General features: G+C 40.4%; 1 protein-coding gene across 1 annotated transcript; it reads right to left on the bottom strand.

Moving 5' to 3' along the window:
* Positions 1–7,356: 7,356 nt before the first annotated feature.
* LOC108668579 lies at positions 7,357–25,174 on the bottom strand. Its single transcript, XM_047881513.1, is given in 17 exon segments — positions 7,357–8,780; positions 9,349–9,411; positions 9,453–9,598; positions 10,159–10,285; positions 10,500–10,616; positions 10,894–11,103; positions 11,651–11,899; positions 12,884–13,372; positions 13,814–14,227; positions 14,576–14,682; positions 15,221–15,309; positions 15,312–15,354; positions 16,190–16,936; positions 17,563–18,388; positions 18,836–19,092; positions 19,412–19,591; positions 20,395–25,174. Coding segments are annotated over 17 exon segments (8,937 nt in total). The 5' UTR covers positions 24,893–25,174; the 3' UTR covers positions 7,357–8,405.
* Positions 25,175–25,517: the final 343 nt, after the last annotated feature.

Raw genomic sequence — 25,517 nt, 5'->3', positions numbered from 1 at the left:
GGTAGACGGGTAGAATATGGGTAGACGGGTAGAATATGGGTAGACGGGTAGAATATGGGTAGACGGGCAGAATATGGGTAGACGGGTAGAATATTGGTAGACGGGTAGAATATGGGTACACGGGAAGAATATGGGCAGACGGGTAAAATAAAGGTAGACGGGTAGAATATAGGTAGACGGGTAGTATATGGGTAGACGGGTAGAATATAGGTAGACGGGTAGAATATGGGTACACGGGTAGAATATGGGTAGACGGGCAGAATATGGGTAGACGGGTAGAATATGGGTAGACGGGTAGAATATGGGTAGACGGGTAGAATATGGGTAGACGGGTAGAGAACTCACCGGGCCGTAATTCAGATGAGGTTCGTCTTTTTCTACCATCTTCTGAAAAATGGATGAAAATATGTATTTAAAATGCATGATTATTAATAAACAATACAACAGTAAAAAGAAAATGGTATCTAATTCAGCAGTTTATCAGGTACAAACAAAATTCTATAATTATTATTACTATTTTTTTAATACTCCGGAAACCAGCTTTTGAAAAATCTGGCTTTCGTCAGGATGAATAAGTAATTTTTTCTTCCCTTAAATAACTACGAAATAGGTATTCATGATTAAGGAAAAAATTCTAAGAAAACTCAAATTTTCAACTAATATTTTAATTTTTAAATTATTAATTAAAAAGAAAAAATGTTGATTTTAACGATTTTAAAGCGAATATTTAATGGTGATGTCATCCAAACCTCAGCACATAATCCAATATCATACATTGACTTGTAAAAATTACCGTTGAACGACTTTACTATTTAAATCCATACAAGTTATTCAAACTTGTTATTTACATGAGAAGAAAAATAGTCTTCACATATTTTTTACGTGCCGAAATCGCGGAATTAACGATTCTATGGAATCGCTGCCAATTGCCGAATAATCATCTCCTCTATACCATAGGAATCTGGGGTTATACTATAGGAATCTGGGGTTATACTATAGGAATCTGGGGTTATACCATAGGAATCTGTTATACTATAGGATAGGAATCTGGGGTTATACTATAGGAATCTGGGGTTATACTATAGGAATCTGGGGTTATACTATAGGAATCAGGAGTTATACTATAGGAATCTGGGGTTATACTATAGGAATCTGGGGCTATACTATAGGAATCTGGTGCTATACTATAGGAATCTGGGGTTATACTATAGGAACCTGGAGTTATACTATAGGAATCTGGAGTTATACTATAGGAATCTGGAGTTATATTATAGGAATCTGGGGTTATACTATTGGAATCTGGGGTTATACTATAGGAATCTGGGGTTATACTATAGGAATCTGGGGTTATACTTTAGGAATCTAGGGTTATTCTATAGGAATCTGGAGTTTTATAGGAATCTGGGGTTATACTATAGGAATCTGGGGTTATACTATAGGATAGGAATCTGGGGTTATACTATAGGAATCTGGGGTTATACTATAGGAATCTGGAGTAATACTATAGGAATCTGGGGTTATACTATATGAATCTGGGGTTATACTATAGGAATCTGGAGTTATACTATCGGAATCTGGACTGTACTATAGGAATCTGGGGTTATACTATAGGAATCTGGAGTTATACTATAGTAATCTGGGGCTATGCTATACGAATATGGGGTTATACTATAGGAATCTGGGGTTATACTATATAGGAATCTGGGGTTTTACTATAGGAATCTGGAGTTATACTATAGGAATCTGGGGCTGTACTATAGGAATCTGGTGCTATACTGTAGGAATCTGGGGCTATACTATAGGAATATGGGGTTATACTATAGGAATCTGGAGTTATACTATAGGAATCTGGGGCTATACTATAGGAATCTGGGGTAATACTATTTAGGAATGTGGAGTTATACTATAGGAATCTGGGGCTATACTATAGGANACGTTCACTTAATCATAGACAAGAAAATAGAGCGTAAGTACTTACGTTCACTTAATCATAGACAAGAAAATAGAGCGTAAGTACTTACGTTCACTTAGCGAGTTTTGAAAGTATGGCCCCAGGAGTGTAAATCATACAAGTTATCAAAACATTGTAGATGGATCTAATTTTAATAATATGAAAAACACAATTAACAGGATATATCTGATGCTATACTGAATACGGTGTCTGATTACACTTATAGTGATTTCTCATTAATTCAGTATTTTTATCATTTTTTCCGCCCGATTAGTTATCAGACTTGATTATAATGTAAACTAAGAATCCCTAAAATTGGTGAAAAATTAGTGAATTTTCATTATTTTAATATCGGCAATTAATAAGCATGCCAATCATAGCAGAGATAATTGTTTCATGATATTATTTCGAACTTTATTGGGAACTATCATCGAATTGCTAAATTTTTTTTTTATTACCTTTTTTTTGTAGGTGAATTGAACTGCATTCGAAGAGAATGCTAACTATGGATCGTCTTTTTTATTTTTATTCTAACGTCTTTTTGCGTCAAAGACACACTCAAGGAGTTCATTAAATCTTTTTTTTTAATTCAAGCCTCCGTACAACATGTATAACCAGCATAATCCCATTAATCGTCATAATGAATGTAGTCTATATAATGCCAACAGAGCTTGTTCATACTCTATATTTTCCTACCATATTTTAGGTCATTTGATTTTTGCGAGATTTTATTGCAATTTATTTCCTCATAATCCTTTAAATAAAAGTAATGAAATGGAATACTTGAAATAAAAGCCAAGACGTGTACTAATTCGAGCCATGTAACATCATGAAAGCTTTTAATATTTGTTACATTCGACGTAAGGTTATTTATTCTGGCATAGACATGGCAAAAAATCAAAGGGAAGTGAAGCGGGCAGTTTATAACAGCGAAGTCCGTGTTACACTCACCTACGGGAAGGCAACATATATTGAAATTGAATATATATATATATATATTATAACATATTATTGAAAGCAACATATATATTGAACTCCGCTTTGGATCTACACTGACGTTGCACTGGCAGTGGGCCTCAGGTGTTGCCTTTTGGTGGCAAGAGAAAACGGCCAAATCCACTAAAAAGTCGGACCATGTCCATATTTTATAATAAATTTTAAATTCCCTTAGCAATCATCCATTTTTTGGCTTTCAGGCATTCAAAAATACAATAATTTTAGGGCCAATTGAGATTTTCTCAGCCAACGCCATTGAAAATTGACAAAAGTTGTCAATTTGGCCGTAAAAACACCCAGTCTAGCAACATTCCGGGGCCAGAGCGGTGGCAACAAAGCACGTGGCGTAACTAACACCGCAAACTCGGTGTGTACTAACGAATCTAAAGGTCTTATAGGCGACTTTGTAGGTAAAAAATTCATAAAAAGGTAATAATGAAGGTTAATTTTTGTATGGAATTTCACTTGATGAGGAGTGCACGACATGATATAAAGCCTTTAGTCCTTTGATTGCTAGTTATCCTTAATAGACGATACTTATTTACTTTTGTTGTCCGACCAGAGCGAGTTTGATCATCAACAGTGAGCAGGACAAGGACCATTTACATGAAGTCTAACTTATTGCTCTGAGTGTAGAGACAAATATATTAGAAAAGCCTAGAAATACAAACTATAGCCCCTTACAAAGAAAAATGCAACATATATACAGAATAAAATCATACCAATTGATGTTCGAATTTAGGAAGAGAAAAAAAGCTCATGAAAAAAGGGAAATTTTAGAATAAAAATATAACTCAGTACTCACTGCAGTGAGTGACAGAGAGCGCATTTTCTCGTCGACGAAAACATGATGTCACGGACGGACGGACGGACATGGCGAGCACAATAGTGCATTTTTCCATAAATGAGAAAATGCGCTAAAAAATTGGAAATATTTTATTGCGAATAATGCTAAATATTTAGACTTTGTGATAATCGTATCTTCAACTACAAAAAAACTCTTTAATCAGATTTGTTTAAATTTCAGTTGAATGACTTGCATATTATTTTCCGTATATGATGAATGTGAATGATGCAAAGTTTAACAAGTGCATACGGCGAGGGAGTCGTCAAGACGTGTATGATTTGGTAACATTAGATAAACGATAAAAAGACTCGTTTAGTTGAAAACTCTATAAACACTCACCAAGTACAGGCGTGAGGGCTTCTGCTCACTTCACTGTGAAGTATTTCAGCAGAAAAACTGATAGAAATCCAGAATTAATGAGAAACTGCAAGCAGGTTCAGAGCGATAGCACACTACACCTCCACTCTTCGACGTCCACGCGGACACTGAAGACTGAAGAGTGAAGCGCAACTGCGCAAGCGACTGCTCGCTGGCGGTCACCAACAGGCTTAGAATGTGGGCCTTTTTCTGGCCAAATCCGAATATTTGGGCCTTTCAACAACTGCATACATATGCCGGTAAATATCTATGGAGTCCTTAAACTTTTTACTTTTTTCAATGCAAGAAATGCCCGAAAATGGAATTTTTACATCAAAAATTACAAATTCACCAATGAGCATTCAATTTTAGCTAGTTTTAGCCTTTTTTGTTGGCAGATTTGGCCGTTTCATGTTGCCAGCATCTGGCAACCCTGCTGGTCACGCCGTTTGAACACAAGTGCATGGGTGATAGCGTGGGCTGCTGCGTGGGCCACCCCGGCGCCGGTTCTTCATATTTTTCCCCTCAATTCGTAGCCAATAATAATTATTATGAAATTGAATGCACAGTTTTTAATGCTCATTGCGCAAGGCTGCGATAATTTTTCACACTTTTACCTTACCCTGTTTTTAATTAAAACGGTATGAGGAACCAATTTAGCTGGTTCAGAACGCTTTATTTCCTAAATTCGTAACCAATAAAAATTAAATCAATATTTTCAGTTTTCAATTCCCTTTGCGCTCTGGCAACGATTTTTTCAAAATTTTGCCTCCTCTCGTTTTCAATTAAAATGGTAAACCGCGTGGAACCTTATCCAACCTAACTAATTGAAAACAAGATCAGGTGAAAATTTTAAAAATATCCTCGGCACATCACAATGAGCACTAAAAACTGTCTATTGACTTTCAACATTATTGGTTACGAATTTAATGAAGGGGTCGCACTGAACCGGATGGCCCACGCACATATGTCCGTACGGCGATATCTTTCATCATCCTTACCAGTTAAATGAAATTTTCTATCCTATCCCAGCGGCTAGAATTTCTTTCTTTAATTATATTATTTAGCAGTTAAGGCTGCAAAATTTATACACGTATTGTGAGAGAATCCAAGACGTACTTTACCAACAATTCTTCAGCCACCGGACTAAAATTTGACGAACAAGTTGATAAATGCGTTTCATTAGCATTTTGAGCTCGATTAATCGAAAAATATAGAATATTGCGTAACACTTTCATATGAAGTGTAGAATTTACGTATGATTCATAGTGAGAAAGCAGCGAACCGCTCAAACTTATGGTATTTTTACAATTATATTCAAAATAATTATTTGTGTGGCTAACTCAAATAAATTAACAACCTGTCGATACATCCAGATTATCACCGTAGTGTTGAAGATGCCATGTATATTAAATGAAAATACAAATTATTATTCGAGAAAAAAATATTATTTGCAGATGACATGATATTAATTGAAGCATAAATTGCATTCAGCTGAACTTAAATGGCGTCAATGGCAACGAAAGGAGCAGCGTCAGCCACACGGCTTCTTGGGCCGCGGCCCGGCGGCCAGGCTGCCAACATGAGGTAGCGAAAAATAATTCAATTTTCCTATATTCGGTGGGAAAAAGAGTGCAACTTTGCAATTTTTTTGTTGAGCAGTAAAACGCTAAGTTGAGCAGAGTTTAACGACACTACGGAAAGCATCCGAAATTTCAAAATTATTAGGTTTATGCTAACATGATAATTTTTTATGATGGAATCTGATTTCATCCATAGAAATTGCAAATAATAGGAACTTGCGTTTTATATAAAAATATAAATAAATAACTCAAGATAAAAAATTCTCTTGCGCATTGCGTGTGAGACGAACGCTGTGATGATGAGACACTTGAACGCTGTGATGATGAGACACTTGAACGCTGTGATGATGAGACACTTGAACGCTACATTCTTCATGACAATTTTCTCAGTTATATAAATCAAATATTTTTATAGATAACTAAACAAATTTAAAAGCGCTACCATCAAACCATAGGTATCCTAACCAAACTGTTGAACGCGTCATGAAAACTACATACCAATACGAATCAATATGGCAAATAAAAATATCACTAACTAACAAAAGAGAATTTTTCATCGCGCAGAATGCATTCATCTTTAAAAATATTTTTCCTTCCAAATTATTGGGACAATTTTCTTCCTTTCTGAAAGCGTAACTGATGTGGACGCGAATTTGAGCAATAACACATGTTTCTTGTAGCTATCATGGAACTAAACATTGAAAAATTTGAAATTCATACAGGTTTTGCTGGATGAAACACTTGAACGCTGATATTTTGAAACACGTGAACGCTGTCAAGTTGAGACACTTAGGCTCGCTGTTGGCGGCGGGCATAAGCAGGCAACCTGATGTAACTTGATGATACTAATGATGCTACTTGAGATAACTACAGCGAGAGTTAAAATTAGCATTTTCCTCAATTTTGGTAGAAATCACAGTTTATTGCCAATTTTGTGTTACTTACCTAATTAAAGAACAATTAAACTCACTTATTAATTAAACCTTAAATCAACGCCGCCACTGCGCAGGTGTAAAATTACCATGTATCTTGATTTTGGTGGATATCCAATTTCATTTGCGATAGTTATTGGCTAATTACTTTATTATAACACGTGACTCAACGTGAGCTTCCGACATCATCAAAATTGTAGGCAGGCGCATAGTAATGATTTGTATGATAATGATAGATATACTAATGATATTCATACCAATGATGAAATGCTAATGATATGCATACCAATGATGCGCATACCAATGATAGAATACTAATGATGTACATACCAATGATATGTAAACTAATGATATAAATACTAGTTATATGTATACTAATGATATTCATATCAATGATGAAATGCTAATGATATGCATACAAATGATGCGCATGCCAATGATGTCATGCTAATGATATGCATACTAATGATGTACATACCAATGATAATTATATCAACCAACGTCCACTGAAGAATATTGTTCGATCCTGAAAATTTAAATCAATGATTTCTCTGGTCATTAACCACTCGTGTTTAAATAACCAATGATATGTATACTAATGATGTACATACTAATGATATAAATACTAATGATTTTCATACTAACAATAGAATGATAATGGCAATATTCCAGGTTAAGAAGTAGTCCACAAGTCATGAGTAGCATTTAATAATCCGCATTATTTGGAAAATATCGGAAATATTTTAAGTGAGTATTAATAATGTGTTTAGTTATAAGTTTACAAGTGAAACATATTCCTGCAGAAGCAAGTCTAAGTAAATAGTATTTAGAAGAAATATATAAGTAATACTATACACAAGAGCATTTATATCAATATAAATACGTACATATAGACAAACATAGATTGAAATTGAGCAGGAGTTATTAGTTTAAAGATATTTATATATAACAGATACAATGTAATTATATCCATTTTATTATATCCACGGCGCTTCAAGGGAACACGTTGATATTGAAATTTATTTCCATTTATGGGTGTTTTTAGATAATATAAGTTCAAAATGTCAATAATATTTTACCACAATAACATTTTGATCTTTTTTCAACGTAGATATGCAGATGATGAAATACATGTTAAAATATATTAACATGTGCTTCTAACATTTAAATCGACTTTGAAAATATGAAAATTAAAGATTGAAGCTAAATATAATATAATGTAGACTGTAACAGTCAGACTGTATAACAGTATAATATAATGTAGACTGTATACAGTATACAGACTGTATAATTTACGCCAGCAACATATGCAGTTCAATTTGACAGGGAACCAAGTGATTTAATAACCAAGATTTGAGCATTGACTTGCGAGTTCGAGCCCTAGCTGGCTGTACAAATTCTGAGATGTCCTGTATCGACGACAAATCTCCGTAACTGACCCTACTAAAATATTATGTTATTTATAAAAGCAGAAGAAAACGAGAACATTATCAAAATTCATCATCACATTTTATGAATATATCATAATGTATGCAATTTATATCATGATTTATTTGAACATTATCATAACATATGCAAATATTGTGACATTTTCCGCAAATATTAGGAAAGTTTAATGCAAACGTTATCAAAACATATGCAAAAATCCTGAAAAGTCCTGCAAGTACTATGAAATATATGCAATTATTGTAACATTTTCTGCAAATATTATAAAAATTTAATGTAAATATCCTAAGAATTCAAGCATTAATGAGAGCCAGGGACTGCGCCAGGCTGCTAGCGTTGGTCCGGACCAGGAACATGAGCCGGAATTTGTCGTCCACGCGGACGCATTTTGTAAACTGGCGTCCATCGGCGCCCTCTAGCGGCACCACGTCGCACAACGCCTCGTCGCCGCAGCAGAAACTAGTCCCCTTCCCCATGTGGGTGTTCCCTTCCCCTGAGGTTGTTCCCTTCCCCATTATATTGTCCCCACAAGGTGATAATAATGTCTTCAGAGCAGTTGCTCGCTGTTCGTCCAGCCATTTTTGTAGGAGGTTTAAATCGGATGAGAAATTGTCGGTTCGGTCGATAGATGGCGCGCAGAATACGTACGCTTCCAGCAGACATTGTGCCTGTGTATTTGTTGATATTATTGGGAATATCATAAACATAGACAAATAGACATGGACATAATTTAATAATAAGCTATATCATGCAAACTATTCCCTTTCCCCACTCCCCTCGAAAAAATATATAAAAGAAATAAGAATAATAAAAAGTACGGACGATCAGGAACTTAAATTTGAAAAATAACGTGGAATTAACGTTGTTTTTACGTCAGTTGCCTGCGTAATGAATTTATCGTTTACATGATAACAAATTACCGATGTTTTTTTCTATACTTATAAAACTTTCTCCCGCGACTGTATCTTGGTTGAAACAAGTTTTTCATGCACATAAAACAGCAGTGTAGAATATATAACTATAATATATATAAGGAACATGATATATATATATAAGATATATAATTGATATAAGATAGGATAAGAGGATTAATAGGATTAATATAAGAATTAATATATTAATCAATATATATGTAAGATATATAATAATATTCTAATACTTATAATATATATAAGAATGAGAATATATATTATATATATATAATTATATATACATAACTTAAGGTCGGGACTGTACCTTGGTGAGAGATCCTGATCGCTCCTGACGCAGCACGGCGATGGCGGCCCCCAGTGCGGGGGGCTTGAGTGCATCAGGTGACTCACCTGCTGCAGGTGACTCACCTGCAGCTGCTTGAAGGCAACCACCAGCTGCAGCAGTAACATGGCTGCGGTGTGGTTGGCGGTGTCACGAGTGTTGTGGTTGAGAACCTTGGTGCGGTATTCGTGCAGGTGGTAGAGCTCAACCCTGGGCAGCACCCACACTGTGCCTGATAATAATGAATAATTACGAATTGGCAACGTAGCACCGACAACGTACCTGATAATAATGCATAATTACGAATTGGAAACCCCAGCACCCAGACCGTGCCTGATAATAATGCATAATTAAGCATTGGCAAACCCTGGACCCACATCGCGGCTGGTAATAATGAATAATTACGAAGTGGCAACCCCAGCACCCACTACGTGCCTGATAATAATGGATAATTACGAATTGGCAACCCAGCCTCTAGACCGGGCCTGGTAATGCTGGATAATTACGAATTGATAACCCCAGCACCCACAACATGCCTGATAATAATGGATAATTACGAATTGGCAACTCTAGCACCAACACCGTGCCTGATAATAATGGATAATTACGAATTGGCAACCCCAGCACCCACGCCGTGCTTGATAATGAAGGATAATTACGAATTGGCAACCCTAGCACCCACACCGTGCCTGATAATAATGGATAATTACAAAGTGGTAACCCCAGCACCCACACCGTACCTGATAATAATGCATAACTACGAATTGGCAACCCCAGCACCTGGACACTCACCTCCCACCCTGGCTTCTTTGAGGACAGTCAGAGGCCGTAAGGACAGCAGACTGTGCGCCTCAACTGAGGGCTCGGGGGAAATGAGGACAGTCACAGCGTGGCCGTGGGCTGTGCCCTCGTGGTACACCTGAGGGCACGTTAGGGGTTGGGGTCCGGATGGCTCACACAAGAGGAGGAAATATATTTCTTTTTGGGCGAAGTGTCTTCATTTTTCTCAGTGTAGCAATAGTTTGATACATTAAAGTATGACGCAAACGTGTAAAATAATTGTTTAATGTATTATGTAATCGTGCGCAAATATATACAGTAAATGTGCTCACGATCGACACGTCAACACTCACCCGATGCCCGGACCGCACTGGCGGCCGCTCGTTAAGGAGGCCGACGTGTTGCCAGCTGCGCGTTGCCTTGGCTACCGCCACGTATGATGCCGGAGGTGCAATGTTCTCGCTGCAGATCTGGAAAAAGGCGATTTTCAACTCTTTATGCGGATATTCTTTTTGTGTGTGATTGCTTAAATTGGCTTAATACAGTTTGATGATAATTTGTTGTTTCATGCATGATCATCTTCGCAACATAGGTAATGGAAACATTATCAACACGAGAACGCATGCGTCGGCATGGGCATGTTGAGACGCAACTCAGGTAGGAATAGCACTATGAATAATAGAGAATCGCGTATCGTACAGTTTAACGCACAATTCAGGTAAGAATAGCGTTACATGACGCACTTACTCGCGTCATGAGCTTTGCCAAGGCCTCGCGGTTGAGGTTGGCCAATGTGTCATAGACCAGATCAGCCGGCTGCGCGGTTGCCAGCTGCGCGGTTGACGGCTGAGCGGTTGCCAGCTGCGCGGTTGCCGGCTGCGCGGCTGCCAGCTGCGCGGTTGCCGGCTGCGCGGCTGTCAGCTGCGCGGTTGCTTGCTGTTGCTTGGCCAGCCCAACCTTTTTATAATAGCAGAAATAATTACAATTGGTTATTAAACTAAATTTCTGAACATAGAACTGATAGAGCTAGAAAAATTTCTAAAATTCTAGTACATAACCATTTTAGGGTAAAAAATTTGAAAACGTTGAAATAGAATTTGACTGACGCAAATGACCGCGAGAAAGTACCTCTGTAACGTTGATGATGAACGTGACTGATATGACAATATTTGTGAACATAAATGGTGAGTGATGCAACTGCAAAGTGCAATGGTGAAGCATGCAACTGCAATGATGTATTCTGCGGGTTAAGGTCAGGGTAAGTTAGTATGTAAGGTTCATCGGGTTAAAGTCAGGGTAAGTAGTAGGTAAGGTTCATCGGGCTGATATTAATTCAGGTATGTTAGTAGGTTAGGTTCGGCAGGTTAAAGTTAGCGTATATAAGTTGGTGAGGTTGGGCAGGTTAGGGTATGTTAAGAGGTAAGGTTCAACGGGTAAAGGTTAGTGAATCTTAGGAGTTAAGGCTTAGCAAGTTGAAATAATAGTTGTTAGGATATAGGTTCACCTCTCCACCGTGAGCGCAAGGAAAAGATGTGAAACCTTCACCCGAAATCTGCGACATTCGAAGCCTCTGGATGTTTTTGTTGTTGTCATCATGTTCTTTGTTATCTTCATGCTCTTTGTAATCTTCAGGTTCTTTGTTATCTTCAGGTTCTTTGTTATCTTCATGTTCTTGGTTGTCTTTATGTTCACAGTTATCTCCATGTTCATTGTTGAGGCTGTGTCGACGTTCGGTTTTGGTGGTGAGGTTCACCTGAGGTAGAAGGTTAGGTACGACCAACATGCGGGCGCTTCGGTGGCAGAAATTTTCGACAGCGTCGAGAATTTCAAGTTGTTTTAGTAATTTGGGCTTAACAGTACATTTTCTGGACTGGGTTTCAGCGAGTATTTTCTCCTCTTGGCGCGTGAGCACAAGTCCACATCTCTGCCCCGGCACGTTGAACAGCCGGTGGGAAGCGGGGGTGAATCTTGAAATTTCGCTGTTGGTTCTTGGACGAGATTTTGGTTCTAGCGATGCAAGCAATTCGGATGATTTTGGTTCTAGGGATCCGAACAGGTTGGGGGATTTGTGTACAACGTGAGAAGAGATTTTTGGCATAATTGGGTCGGCTCTTGATAACTGAGCGGCTTTACATTCTTTCGATAAGCTTAGGAACTGACATCTTGTTTTAGCATCCCGTGGGGTTTTGAATCTCCCTTTGATAATTCCAGTAAATCCAAGCGCTTTGTGTTGAAAATTTTTTGTGGCGAGTGGTTCATTTCCGTCTGAACTGGACGACACGGAGTCCAAAGAACTGTGCTGGGAAGATAGGGATGACCGAGACGATGAATATCCTGAAGATGAGGTTCTACTTGAAAAGGTGTGGCGACGAGTTTGGCTCGACTCCTGCCTTCCGTTCAAATTTACAAGCAAAGAAGATTCCGAGCCTGACACTGGCAGGGGTCGAGACTGAAATTTGTAGAAAGATTTTCCAGTTATTTTAATTTCTTGTAATTTGCTCTTGATGAATCGTTTCTTCTGGCTGTTTTTCTTTATCGCGGCAGCGTTTTCTAAGCCACCAGCATTATCACACACATTCGGCTCGCGAACAACATTTATACGTTCAAAGAATGAATCAATTCTTTCGTAATCGTGTTTTTTCACTTTCAAAGATGACTTTTGACTACTTTTTGTACTACGCTCCCGGCATAGGTCTAGGTTGTTACAGACCTTGCAGCATAACGTACAAGAACTCACGTCAGCGTCATTCGTAGCACATTCGGCACACACGTACGTGTGATCTGCTGACACACCAGCGCAGAGATCCCACGGATTATCATCCTCATTGCAGTGGTAATCGAAATTTTCAGCCCATGCACATGGTTCAGATTTGTGTTGTGCTTGTAATTCCAAGTTTTGGGTAACAAATTGATTGGATTTCAGGTTTCCATGTACCACCTCGGTAACTGCACCAGTCGATCCAAAGCTTTGAGATTTTCCTCCTTTTGGATCGACCTCCTTTCCGCGGGTCTCGAAGATATATTTCTGTTCACATTCTGAGGAACCATTCACGCTCAATAGACCTTGATTGAAAGTTAAAGCGTCATTTGAAGCTGTAATGGCACTTTTGCTAGAAATTTCTTTGGTTAGAGGGCCTGCGACGCCAAACTCTAAGTTGTCGCCGATTAGGTTAGGCTGTTCGTCCTCTTCTTGGCCCCAGCCTTGTCGTGCCGCTTCCTCTAACCACTAATGGAGAACATACCAATGACATTAGTGAAATGGAGAACAGACAAATAAATGGTTCAGTTATGGAGTCCATACCAATGGCTTTAGTGAAATGAAGCTTTGTTAGAGAACAAGTGGGAGCTTACTAGAGAATTCGACGGCCCAGCATTTATTAGAGAACTTGAGGGTGATTTTCAGAGAACATGGAGGCACTTCACCAGTAAAAATGAATTTAAATTTATTAAAAAGAAACTTGAGACAGATGAGACCCTTTCCAACCAAAGTAATGAATGCTGGATTCATGAATGAGTGTTTCAAGAACATAAATGTTTCACATGAAGGTGTGAATGAGCCCTCACCATACAGAGAAAAAAGATATATATATTTAGAAAACATACATCTCGCAATATATAACATCGCTATAAGATCTAGGCACGCAGGTTAATTATCAGTCCCTCTTACCTGATCTAGAATGCATGGAATGATTTCATAATGATGATGCATCGTTGGTGACTCAGGCTTGATCAGAGATGGGTCACTAGAATGATGGTTCTTGATCAAAGATGGGTCACTACCATGATGGTTCTTGACCAAAGATGGGTCACTACCATGATGGGTCTTGACCAAAGATGAGTCACTACCATGATGGGTCTTGACCAAAGATGAGTCACTACCATGATGGGCCTTGACCAAAGATGAGTCACTACCATGATGGGCCTTGACCAAAGATGAGTCAGTACCATGAGCACCGTGTGTCACCAATACCCCCAGGTTACCATCATGGATACCAGTATCAGTTGGGGGGCCGTGGCCCCCCTGGTCAGTATCAGGGATACCGAGGGAGGCCCTTGCATTCAACCGGGATATGCAGGATGACTGAAGGAAAAATTCGGGGTTGAAAATAGGTTTAAACGCACAAAAAATATATATAATTATACAGTAGTGAATTTTAAAGAATAAAATGAAAATAAGACAATAATGAATTAAATCGTGAAGAATAATATGAAATTAGAAAATAATGAATTAAATCGTGAAGAATAATGTGAAATTTCGAAAATAGTGAATTAATTAGTGAAACAGGAGTTTATGTTATCTGTAGGTATGATCAGGCATGACGACAAAAGCATTAGGCCATGAAATTGTATATAATTTATAAAGCAGTAAAATTTAGGTTATTGTGAAGAATTTTGTAACAAGTTTCAAAAGGGGGCGAGGGGGGCTCACCTTGGACAGGGGGGGCCGAGGGGGCGCCGCCCTTTGCTTGGCCTCCTCATCGTTGGCCCCTGAGGCCCTGCCGGGCTTGAGGGGGGTGAAGGGGGCGCGTACATCCCCTGGGGGGGGATATCAGACATATATATTATCATAACAGATATAATTATAATATATAATACGGTAATATAACATAGTAATAATAAGAGGTAATTTGGCAATGTAACGGCTACATGAAGTTGGTTTTGATACCCACGTCCATGCTGATGCAGCACCTTTGACGCCTACGTTGCCCCGCCCACCAGCGACACAGAAAACTAAACTGGGCTTCCCGAAGCTCGAACCCACAACTAACTCCTGCCGTCTCGATCCACGCCATATCTTTTACCCAAGCATATTTACAGAGGGTTTAGAGTTTAAAGTGAACCTTTAAACTCTAGAAGAGTAAACCTTTTTAACCCTTCAATAGGGATAGGGTATATAATAGGGTTTTCATAGGGGGTTTCAATAGTTTTTTTTTACATTTTTAAACCTTTTTTTAACTCGGTCCTTCGTCTAAGGTTTAAGCATAGGGCTAAAGAATAAAAATTATTTTTAAAGAACAAACCGAATACGATTAAATATACCCATAACATTCAGTAGTGGAAGCTATGCACTAACCTAGGTTGGCGTATGTAGAATCCCTGATAGGCAGAGGTGGGGCCATGGTGGGCCCGGGTCCCCCAGCCGCGGACCTCACTGGGACCACTGGCTCCTGCCGGGCTTGAGGGGGGTGAAGGGGGCGCGTACATCCCCTGGGGGATATCAGACATATATATTATTATAACAGATATAATTATTATATTAAAAATGGTAATGTAAGGTAGTATTAATAACAGGTAATGCGGTAATTTAACGGTTGCATGAAGTTGGTTTTGATTCCCCACGTCCATGCTGATGCACCACCTTTGACGCCTATCATGCCCCGCCCACCAACGACACCGAGAAATGAACTGAGCTTCCCGAAGCTCGAAACCACGACTAACTCCTGCCATCTCGATCCATGCCAAATCTTTTACCCAAGCATATTTACAGGGGGTTTAGAGTTTAAACGTGTTTCTTAAGAAGAGTGCATGAACCTTTTTAACCTTTCAATTGGGATAGGGGATATAATAGGGTTTTCATAGGGTTTCAAAAGGTTTTTTTTTAACCTTTCTTAACCTTTTTAGCGCATTTTCTCAGTTATGGAAAGAATGCACTATTGTGCTCGCCATGTCCGTCTGTCTGTCCGTCCGTCTGTCCGTCCGTCAGTGACCTCAAGTTTTTTGTCGACGAGAAAATGCGCTCTCTGTCACTCACTTCAGTGAGTACTGAGTTATATTTTTTTTAACTCGGTCTTTCATCAGAGTTTTAGCAGAGGGCTAAAGAATGAAAATTGTTTTTAAAGAGCAGACCGAATATGATTAAATCTACCGAAAAATTCTGTAATGGAAGGTATGTACTATTTTTTAACCTTTTAAAACATTTTTTCACTCGGTCTTTCATCTGTCAATTGAACGGAGGGATAAGAAATGAAAATTGTTTTCAAAGAGCAGGCCGAATATGATTAAATCTACCGATAACATTCGGTAGTGGAAGCTATGTACTAACCTAGGTTGGCGTAGGTAGAATCCCTGATAGGCAGAGGTGGGGCCATGGTGGGCCCGGGTCCCCCAGCCGCGGACCTCACTGGGACCACTGGCGCCTTGTGGCGGATGGGGGACATGCCTGGGGCACTGGCCCCACCCACGATGGGTGAACGCATGTAGGTCTTGGCGGTGGGGGAAGAAATTCCCCCTGGATTTTCAGCGGGACGAAGGCCATTTTTGGTTTTTGAGTTTTGGGTTTCCGGTAGGTTGCCGGTGTTGCAGTTTGTTGTTTTTCCAACTTTTGCTGGTTTATTTGATGGTTGCGTTGGTTGTGTTGCCTGGTTTTTAGGTTTCGTGTTGGGGATTGGGGGAGGTTTCGGTTTCTCGAACCCTGTGACCCCCAAAGGGGGGATTTTGGTTTCTTTGGGGTCATTGGGTATATGGTTCCTACAATTTAGAGACTTGATTTTCTCTTCAATTTCTTTGTACAGCTGGTCCCTACTGGGGACCTGGCCCGTGCTGGGGACCTGGCCCGTGCTGGGGACCTGGCCCGTGCTGGGGACCTGGCCCGCGCTGGGGACCTGGCCCGTGCTGGGGACCTGGCCCGTGCTGGGGACCTGGCCCGTGCTGGGGACCTGGCCCGTGCTGGGGACCTGGCCCGTGCTGGGGACCTGACCCGTGCTAGGGACCATATATATCGCGCCTTCAACGCCGGACTGCCGTTGTTCAAGAGAAGTTTTCCGGGGCGGCGGTGGAGGCTTGGGCCGACCTGATAACAAAAATTATAATTCAGCTTTACAACTTAATATCAACATCAACAATGACATTTCATCATTATCACAACTTCTCAACAGCATTGAAATAATTTTCTCATTATTATCACAACTTTTCAACAGCATTGAAATAACCTTTCCATTATTATCACAACTTTTCAACAGCATTGAAATAACCTTCTCATTATTATCACAAGTTCTCTTAAGCAGTAAAAAAAACTTCATGATAAATGGAGTCCCAAATAATGAATCTAGACCGGAGGTTCCCAAACTAGGGTAAAATTTTCCTACTTAGGGTAATTAATTTATTTTTCATAATTTACTTGATTAATAAAATATTTAAATAATTGAACTTTCTTCAATCATTAATTTTTAATATTTTGATGTTATTTTATTTCTACGCTGTTTATTTTAACCAAACACTTTTTCTCTAAAATTTTTGAGTAAAATTTTGTTAAATCTACTTTTTTGAAACCTAATTGAATTAAATTTAAAAATTAATTGTATATGTAAAATTAAGTGCTGAATTTTCTAAAATTAGTTGTAAAAATTGTCAAATTAATTGTAAAAGTTTGAAAGACAAATTTAGTTAATTAACAACAGCAACAGTCACTCACTCTACTGACGAAGGAGTTGTTCTTCCTCAGAGTGACGATCGTTGCAACCGGGGACGGGGTTGATGCGTTGCCTGGTAGACTTGGTTGATTTGACTTCATCACGCTAGGGGACATCACAGTAGGTGAAATTACGCTGGGGGAAATCACGCTAGGGGAAAGAATTGTAGAGAACTGAGAACTTTCTAGGTGAGTGGAATCTGTGTGTTGCAGGGTGCCTAGTGTCGGGTCTTGGTGGGGTTGCCAACTAGGGTTTTTCTCATTCGCAATAGCGTGTGTGTGTTGCAGGGACGTTAGTGTTCCTCCAACTGAGTCTTGGTGGGGTTGCCAACTAGGGTTTTTCTCAGGCGCAACAGAGCTTGTGTGTTGCAGGGACAATCCGGTGCCTAGTGCTATGTCTTGGTGGAGTTTCCAACTAGTGTTTTTCTCCGATATTTCAGAGTTTGCAAGTTGCAAAGACCTTCTTTCTTGTTGTTGTTGCTTCATCTTTTCCTGCTCTAGGTGCAGTTGTTGCGATTTTCTATAGATAAGTTCTGCATTTTTCAACATTCTGTCTTGCTCTTGTTTATTCAAACTTGCTTCATTACCATTACGAACCTTAGAGGGATCAAGCGTACCAGCTGGTTGTGCCACTTCTGACTCACTTTCAGGATAAAGCTTATTCGTGGAAGGCACGTTATAATGTTCATTTGATGACTCATTTTTGTTTTGATCTTGTAGCCCGTTTTCGGTTTTATTCTCTGACGTGTCCCGGTTTTCTAGCTTTTCTGGGGTGAAGCCGTACTTGCTTGAATAGTTGTAAACCGGAGACGTTGGTTCTGGTCGAGCTATGACCTGTCCAACAATTATAGTATGAGTATTATACGTTCCATAATTTATTATGCTACTGCAGCATATTATAGTTTAGGTATAATATTATAACACTGTGATTAGAGTCGAAGATTAGGCCATATATGGCCTGTTGCCGTTTCTAGATATTTCAAATTTTTCGCAGCTAGGACTCGAACCCAGTACTCACTGCTGTAATCTTGGTACCTCAGTGCAGGTTTGGTAGACGAGGTGGTGGTGGTATTAACCTCGATGCCGAATTGATGGAAGGCGAAGGAGTTGTTGTACGTACCTCTACGCCGGTTTGGTGGTTGTCGAAAGCTGTATGGTTAGAAAGATACGTACCTCTACGCCGGTTTGGTGCTTATCGAACGGTGAATGGTCTAGAAAGATACGTACCTCTACGTCGGTTCGGTGGTAGCCGAAGGCTGTATGGTCTAGAAAGATACGTACCTCGACGCCGGCTTGGTGATAGTCCAGAGGGTGGATGATGTTCAGCTTGGACTTTTTCGCCTCCCTCTCCGCCTGCCTGAGAGTTTCTTTGAATAATTTCCTGTCTTCCTCTTTGGAAGCCGCGGCGGTGCTGGTGCTGCCTATCCGCAAGAACTTCTTCAGGGAGAACTTGGTGGATTTTTTGGTCCTGTCGCGACCTCGGCCGGTGGGGTTGGTTGAGGTGGGTGGAGGATTTGGTGAGGTTGGACGGAAGAAACCTGAAAAGTGTAATTATTGAAGAAAATAATCTTAACAGTTTTTTTCTAAATTGAGCTATTGTGGTTTGCAAGGGTAATTCGTCCTTCGTTCTGCGCTGGGAACACTTTTTATTTGCTGAAGATAAAACATGCACAACCAATACACAGAAACTGATAAAAATAAAAATAAAAAATATACAAAATTTTAGTCACTACAAATAATTTAAATTTAGGCGTTAAATTGGATGCTTGTAATATTTTGATCGTTTCAATAACAACCCCAGATACAATGTAAACCATACTGGTCAACCGTGAATTTTTAACTTTGGGTACAACTCACTGGCTTTAACAAAAGCAAACTTGGATGTCTTGCTGGGGGTTGGGGAGGTGGCAAGTGGGGGCTTGGCAATGGCGTGGTCTGAATCCCGGGGGCAAGACCTAGACCGTCCCTTGTATTTCTTAGAACTGGTGAGTGTGTAGAAGGGGGAAGAGGTGCTCTTCACAAGGTGCTGGAGCAGTGCTGTGAACAAATACAACAGTACAACAGTGCAAATAGACTTATTGGTGAGTAAGAGAACGCCGCAAAGAAATCTCTCACCCAAACCAACAAATTGTTCATGGGTGACATGGTGTGAACCCTCAAACAAACAGTGCATTTACTGGCAGTGTGCATGGAAATTGGGCAAATTTGATGGAAGTGCACATTAAAACAATAGACATTTACTGGCAGTGCACATCAAATATACTGGCACAGCATATCAACACGGTGCAAGTTTCTGGTAGTGCAGATCAAAAAAGTGCAAATAAATAGTTTAAATTTATGTAAGTCGACAACTGTAAGCAAGCAAACCCATTCATCGTGAATGGTGCACTGCAACGTCAGGCCAATATATTGTACATGGGTTTGCAAGTGAATGTAGCCTTCATTTCCGTAACAATATAGGTTGCTGTGGTCTGTAAATATGAGTAAAAACGAACATCAGCCATGCTCCATTAAAACAACAGCCATGCTTGTATTAACATGGACTTTAAAAAAACGGCATGGCCCACTTTTACTTATAGCATGATTACACTCTATTAATTAAGAAACCCCAATTATTCCCACAATTACTCATAACTGGGTCTAATGAGTGAGAGGACACACTGCATGCACTCATAAGCGAGTCAAATTATAAAGTCGTTGATGAGTGAGAAGAAACACTGCGTGCACTCATAAGTGAGTCTAATTCTAGAGTCATTGATGAGTGAGAAGAAACACTGCATGCACTCATAAGTGAGTCTAATTCTAGAGTCGTTGATGAGTGAGAAGACACACTGACGTACCTGACGCATCGTAGTTGGTGGGTCCCACAGAGTTCCTGAAGAGGGGTGTCGCAGATGAAGACCTCTCACTAACCCTTCTCAGTCCAGGAGCGTCATCCACTCTTTGAACGACCTCCTCAGTGGGCTTTCCTTCTTCATCATCTTCGTCATCATCGTCGAAATCGTCAGTAAAGGACGAACAATCGTCCATGTCGTTACGAGCATCGAGATGATGAGGCAGGGCAGGGATCGGAAGCAGATTCTGGTGTTGTGTCGAAGAAGGGGCGATTCCGGGCTGAGATTTGGGATCAAGAAATTTTGTATATTCAGATGAAGTAGCAGTATTCGTTTTCACCTGGCCAACGAAGTTGGTATAGTCGATAGCGGAATCAATATTTGTGTTGACCACCATAGATGGTACGGTCGAGTTGATATTTTCCGCACTGTCAACCAGAGGAGGTCGTTGGAATTTTGATGAATGAATCGCGGCCACATTAGATTTTAAATTTTGCGATTGGAGAGAACGTTTCGTTTCAAATGAAAGCTCAGAGTTTTCTATCGCTTGTGAATTAGTAATGTTGTCTTTAGAGTCGTTGTGCTCGGTTCTAGGTGATTCAAATCTGTGGTCATTGAGGTCAATATCGTAATATATACCTCCACTATCCGCCGAACTGGTAACGAGTTCTGTCAAAATTGGACTAGTGCAATAATGTAAAGATTCACCAGCTGATACTCCACTTTTCGAGGCTACCGTGATAGGCAAATCGTACACGACTTCAGTTCTAGGTGACGATCCATGTTGTTGGTTCTCCGTTGATGTAGGTGCGCTCATACTGGCGAAAGTGGAGGACAAGTTTCTGGCTACGTTGCTGGAAGAAACGGATGTAGGGAAATCGTTGGAAGCTTGGCGAGATGTTACTGGAGGCTTAGGGGTTTGGATGGGCTTGGATGCACCTGAAAGACTCTTGAGGCCGGAAGTGGAGGCATAGGCGCTCGTTTTCTGAATGCTGGCAGTGGGTTTGAATTTTCCAGGTTCAACAGGAGCTCTAATGTCATCGAAGAAATCCTTGGCTGTTTTGATTTCACTGCCGCTCTCACAACTAAGCGACCTTTCGAAGGCAGGACGAGTCAATTCTACGGTGGTAGAGGACTGATGTTGGGGAAGTACTTGATCTGAATTCGATGCCACGAAGCTCGTCATGAGACTGGAGGAACTACCTCTGTGACTAGCTACCACCCCACTGCTTCTACTCTCTTGGGTACCGGTAGAATGGGCCGATTTAATATCATCATTCTCAGTACTGTTACTGGCGCAGTCGTGCCAGTGTTCTACATCTAAGGTGTCGTCGACAGAACCCATCAAAGTTTCAGTGGCAGGTGTCTGGTTAGCCACATTAACTTCATTCGAGGCTAGGTGGTCTGTCTCTAACAACTTGGTTGATCTGTTTTCTTCGGGTTTAATGGGTTTACTAGAACCAGGGCTGTTATCAACTGCTCCTTCCAATTTTTCATCCTCTGAGTTTTCATTTTGGTGATGCGTAAGCCCCAGCTGACTGGCCATGAAGCTGCTTCGTTTCCTTGATGCTCTGGAAGCTTCGGGGGATTTGGTCCAGGCTGGGCATTGAACTGCATTAGTTGATCTATTAGTATATTGAATACCAAGTCTCGGCGTAGAACTATTTCTATTATTGACGATGCCTGCAGAAGTAGGACTGGCCGCTGCAGTTGTTGTTTCTGTTGCTATACTTTCGGCTTCGAGGGCTTTCTTCGGCGTATTTGCGAATTCAGTGGAACCATTCGAAGACGGTGGCTTGTAAGAGAATGCTTTCTTCATTCTCGGTGAATTCTTTGGGCTCATTTTTGACAGTAAAGGCGTGGTTCTATTTGTCAATGTTTTGTCGTCCTTTAGGGTCTCCGACAGGGTGGCGTTTCTGATTTCCACGTTATTTTTCTTCTGTTTATCTGTTGTTGCGAGTAAATTCACACTCGTGTCATCGGGGACGGTTCTGGTTTCACTTATGACCTCGGAATCTGGTTTCTTTTTCTTCTTTTGTCTCTCAGGTTTCACAACAGTTATTTCGTCTGGGAGCTTCGTACATTGTTTTGTTTCAGGAATAGCGGAACTCTTTGCTTTCGGTTCTAAGGGTCTAGCAGGAATTGATTGTACTGACGTTTTTTCAACGGCAAAGCTTCCAAATGATGTATTTTTTTCAATATTCGGCTGAGGTGATTCATCGATGGCGGTTACTTTCTTCAATAAAACCTCATCTCCAAAATAGGTCAACTTGCTCATTTTCTCTACCATGGGTTCGTTTCCGAATGAAGTGACTTTTGTATTCTCACTGTGTATGGTGAAACCATCGTCGTTCTGCGATTGCTTTTCCACTATCTCTTCTTCCTTGCTCACGTACTTCGGTTTTATTCCCTGCAAAGGTACGGTCTCTGTTTCTGATGCGTTTCCGTCGCTTCTTGTACGCACCAATTCACCGTTCTTCATCGGTAGAACAGGGTTAACCTTTGGATAATCCGCACTGACACTTGAACCTCGCGACAAGAATGGCTTGACACTAACCAACGGCGTGGCCCTCTTTAATTTAACCTTACAATCACTCTTATCTACATTTTGAAACGCAGCATCGAGAGCTGAATTGTGCGGAGACTTGCAACTATCATACGTACGTTGAATATCTTCGTAGATGTCGTAAGACTCGTTCGCCTGCTCGAAACTTTTGATCAACTCGCGATGTTTGTCATCCAAAACAATGTCTCCCAAGGAGTTGAAGTTTTCGGATTCAGCGTTGAAGTCGGTGTTTTGTGCCGTCAATCTTTTCAGCAACTTTTCCCTCGTGGTCATCTCGTAGGATGCCAGGGAGTCGACGTCGTCTTCTCCATCATCTTCCTCGTCGCCGGAATAATCGACGTCACCTCCGTAACCAATGATCTCTTCTTCACTTCTAAACGAAATACTTTTTGCAATTCCAGATTTTCCAGAACACAGCGAGCTTTTTAACATACGACGGCTATTATGTGTTGACGTATCAAAGTTCTCGGTGACATTCAGTTCTCTTGAGAATCTATTTACACAGCCTCTTTCAACAGAAATTATTTCACAATTTCCAGGAGTGGGTGAATTGTCACTTTCCTCGTCTTCAGATAATTTCGGATCAAAATTCTCGGGATGAAGTTTTACGTGCTTCAGGGCTACACCGGCGTCGTTATCATCATGTGGTTCCCCAACATCAAAACTATACGAGCCCCTACCCTGATCTTCGCTGTCTGTAGAGCGGCCATCAGAGGACGTTTCTGACGTCACTGACTCGGAGGTAAGTGACTGGTTAGTTGACGCTAAGTGCTCATTGGAAGATGTCCGACTAATTTCATAGATTCCAGGAGATTCTGATTCAGAATCAGAATCGGTCGATGAATCATTTCGATTGTCCCCACAAAGATTTCGCAAATCTAGCGTTTTTGTGTCGTTTTTGATAGCCACGGGTGGCGCGGAATCCGGTTTGTTGGAAGTACGTGCATAATTTTTGTAATGGCTGTTCGGACTTTCCGTGTCTGGACACCCAAGAACGTTATCCGCGCTTCTGGATCTGATTGGTTGGCTAAGGTTTTCCACATCTGTGGATTTTACCTGCCTACAATCGAGACCGTTCATGCTTTCGAAACGGTGACTCAATGCAGAAGATATCGGAACGCGGTCCTCTCCACGCGGATCTCTAATATGCAAATCAGCAACTCTGTCGTGTCTCAAATACCTACTAGGCGATCTAGGTTCGTAGGATAGGTGCAAATTCTTGGTATTCTCATCATGAACCGAATGCAGAACACCAGTTACCGGGTTCGATAATTTTGCTTCGGGACTGTTGGTGGAGCTTGACAATGATGAAGAACTAGAATTGGACCCAATCCTCACCCTTGACGGGTCTCGGTGGAGTAGTGCAGAAGAGTCTGTGGTTAGATTGGTTGTTGAGAGTCCTTTAATGAGTCCAGGAGACCTCAATCCAGTAGAACTCTTGGTGGAGTCACTTCGGAATATCAAACTAGGTGATTTTAAGCCTGAAGCTTCACTCGCGTCCCCATGAGGCATCTTCCAGCCATAGTAATTCCTTGGATATCCTATTCTGTTGTTGTTTACTACTCCAACGTACCGGGATTGTGGGGTATGACCTCTACCACTGGTTATACTACCCATTTCACCACCATCCATGTTATCAACTCCGTATTTAGTCCCATTTGTTGCTGTATTCTCATAGTTTCTTGTTTTATAACAGTCCCCGATAGATCGTTCGCCCGCCCTGTTGTTGCTGCTGGTGTTTATGATCGAGCTTGTAATTGGATGCTTCCGACGACCGTTACCGACATGGGATGTGCTTTCACTGCTGCTACTTTCGTACCCTCCTGAGGAGAGGGGGGTACTGATCCCCCTGCCGTGTTCGTCTTTAGTTTTGAAACAATTCGAACACAGGTCTTTCTTCCAGGCATTCTGAACGAAGCTTTGGCAGATTGGAGGCATTATGACTGAATAATTATAGCACAGAACGGAAGTTAAAAATTGTTTGAACTACTAGAGATGTTTGTAACCGTAGGAATGGGTGGAATTTCAGCTTAAAAATATTGATAGGTTGAGGGGAGTAGACTAGGGTCATTGGGTAGATAAGTCACAGATTTGAATTGATAGTTTCAATTGCCTTTGATTCATGACTGTGCATTGCAACAATTATTCGAACTTCTGAGATAATTTCGTCCGCATTTTTTTCTTTTGAGAATAAAACTTCTATTCATTTTCTATTTTGTATTAACTATAACTAATCTGTAAGGAAAGAGAGAAAATAAGTCATTATTCGACCAGCTCAATTAATCCAACCCCTGCTTAATGAATACAACCTCTGTTCAGTAGACACAACCTCTGCACAGAATACTTTAAACGCAGAATACTTTACACACAGAATACTTTACACACAGAAAACTTTACACGCAGGATACTTTACACGCAGAATACTTTACACTCAGAATACTTGCCTTTCAGAATACTTTGCACGCAGAATACTTTACACTCAGAATACTTTACACTCAGAATACTTTACACTCAGAATACTTTACACTCAGAATACTTTACACGCAGAATACTTTACACTCAG

This window comes from Hyalella azteca, unplaced genomic scaffold, assembly GCF_000764305.2.
Source record: "Hyalella azteca isolate HAZT.00-mixed unplaced genomic scaffold, Hazt_2.0.2 contig8158, whole genome shotgun sequence".
NCBI lineage: Eukaryota > Metazoa > Arthropoda > Malacostraca > Amphipoda > Hyalellidae > Hyalella > Hyalella azteca.
This window is presented reverse-complemented; position numbering and strand designations above follow the sequence as displayed.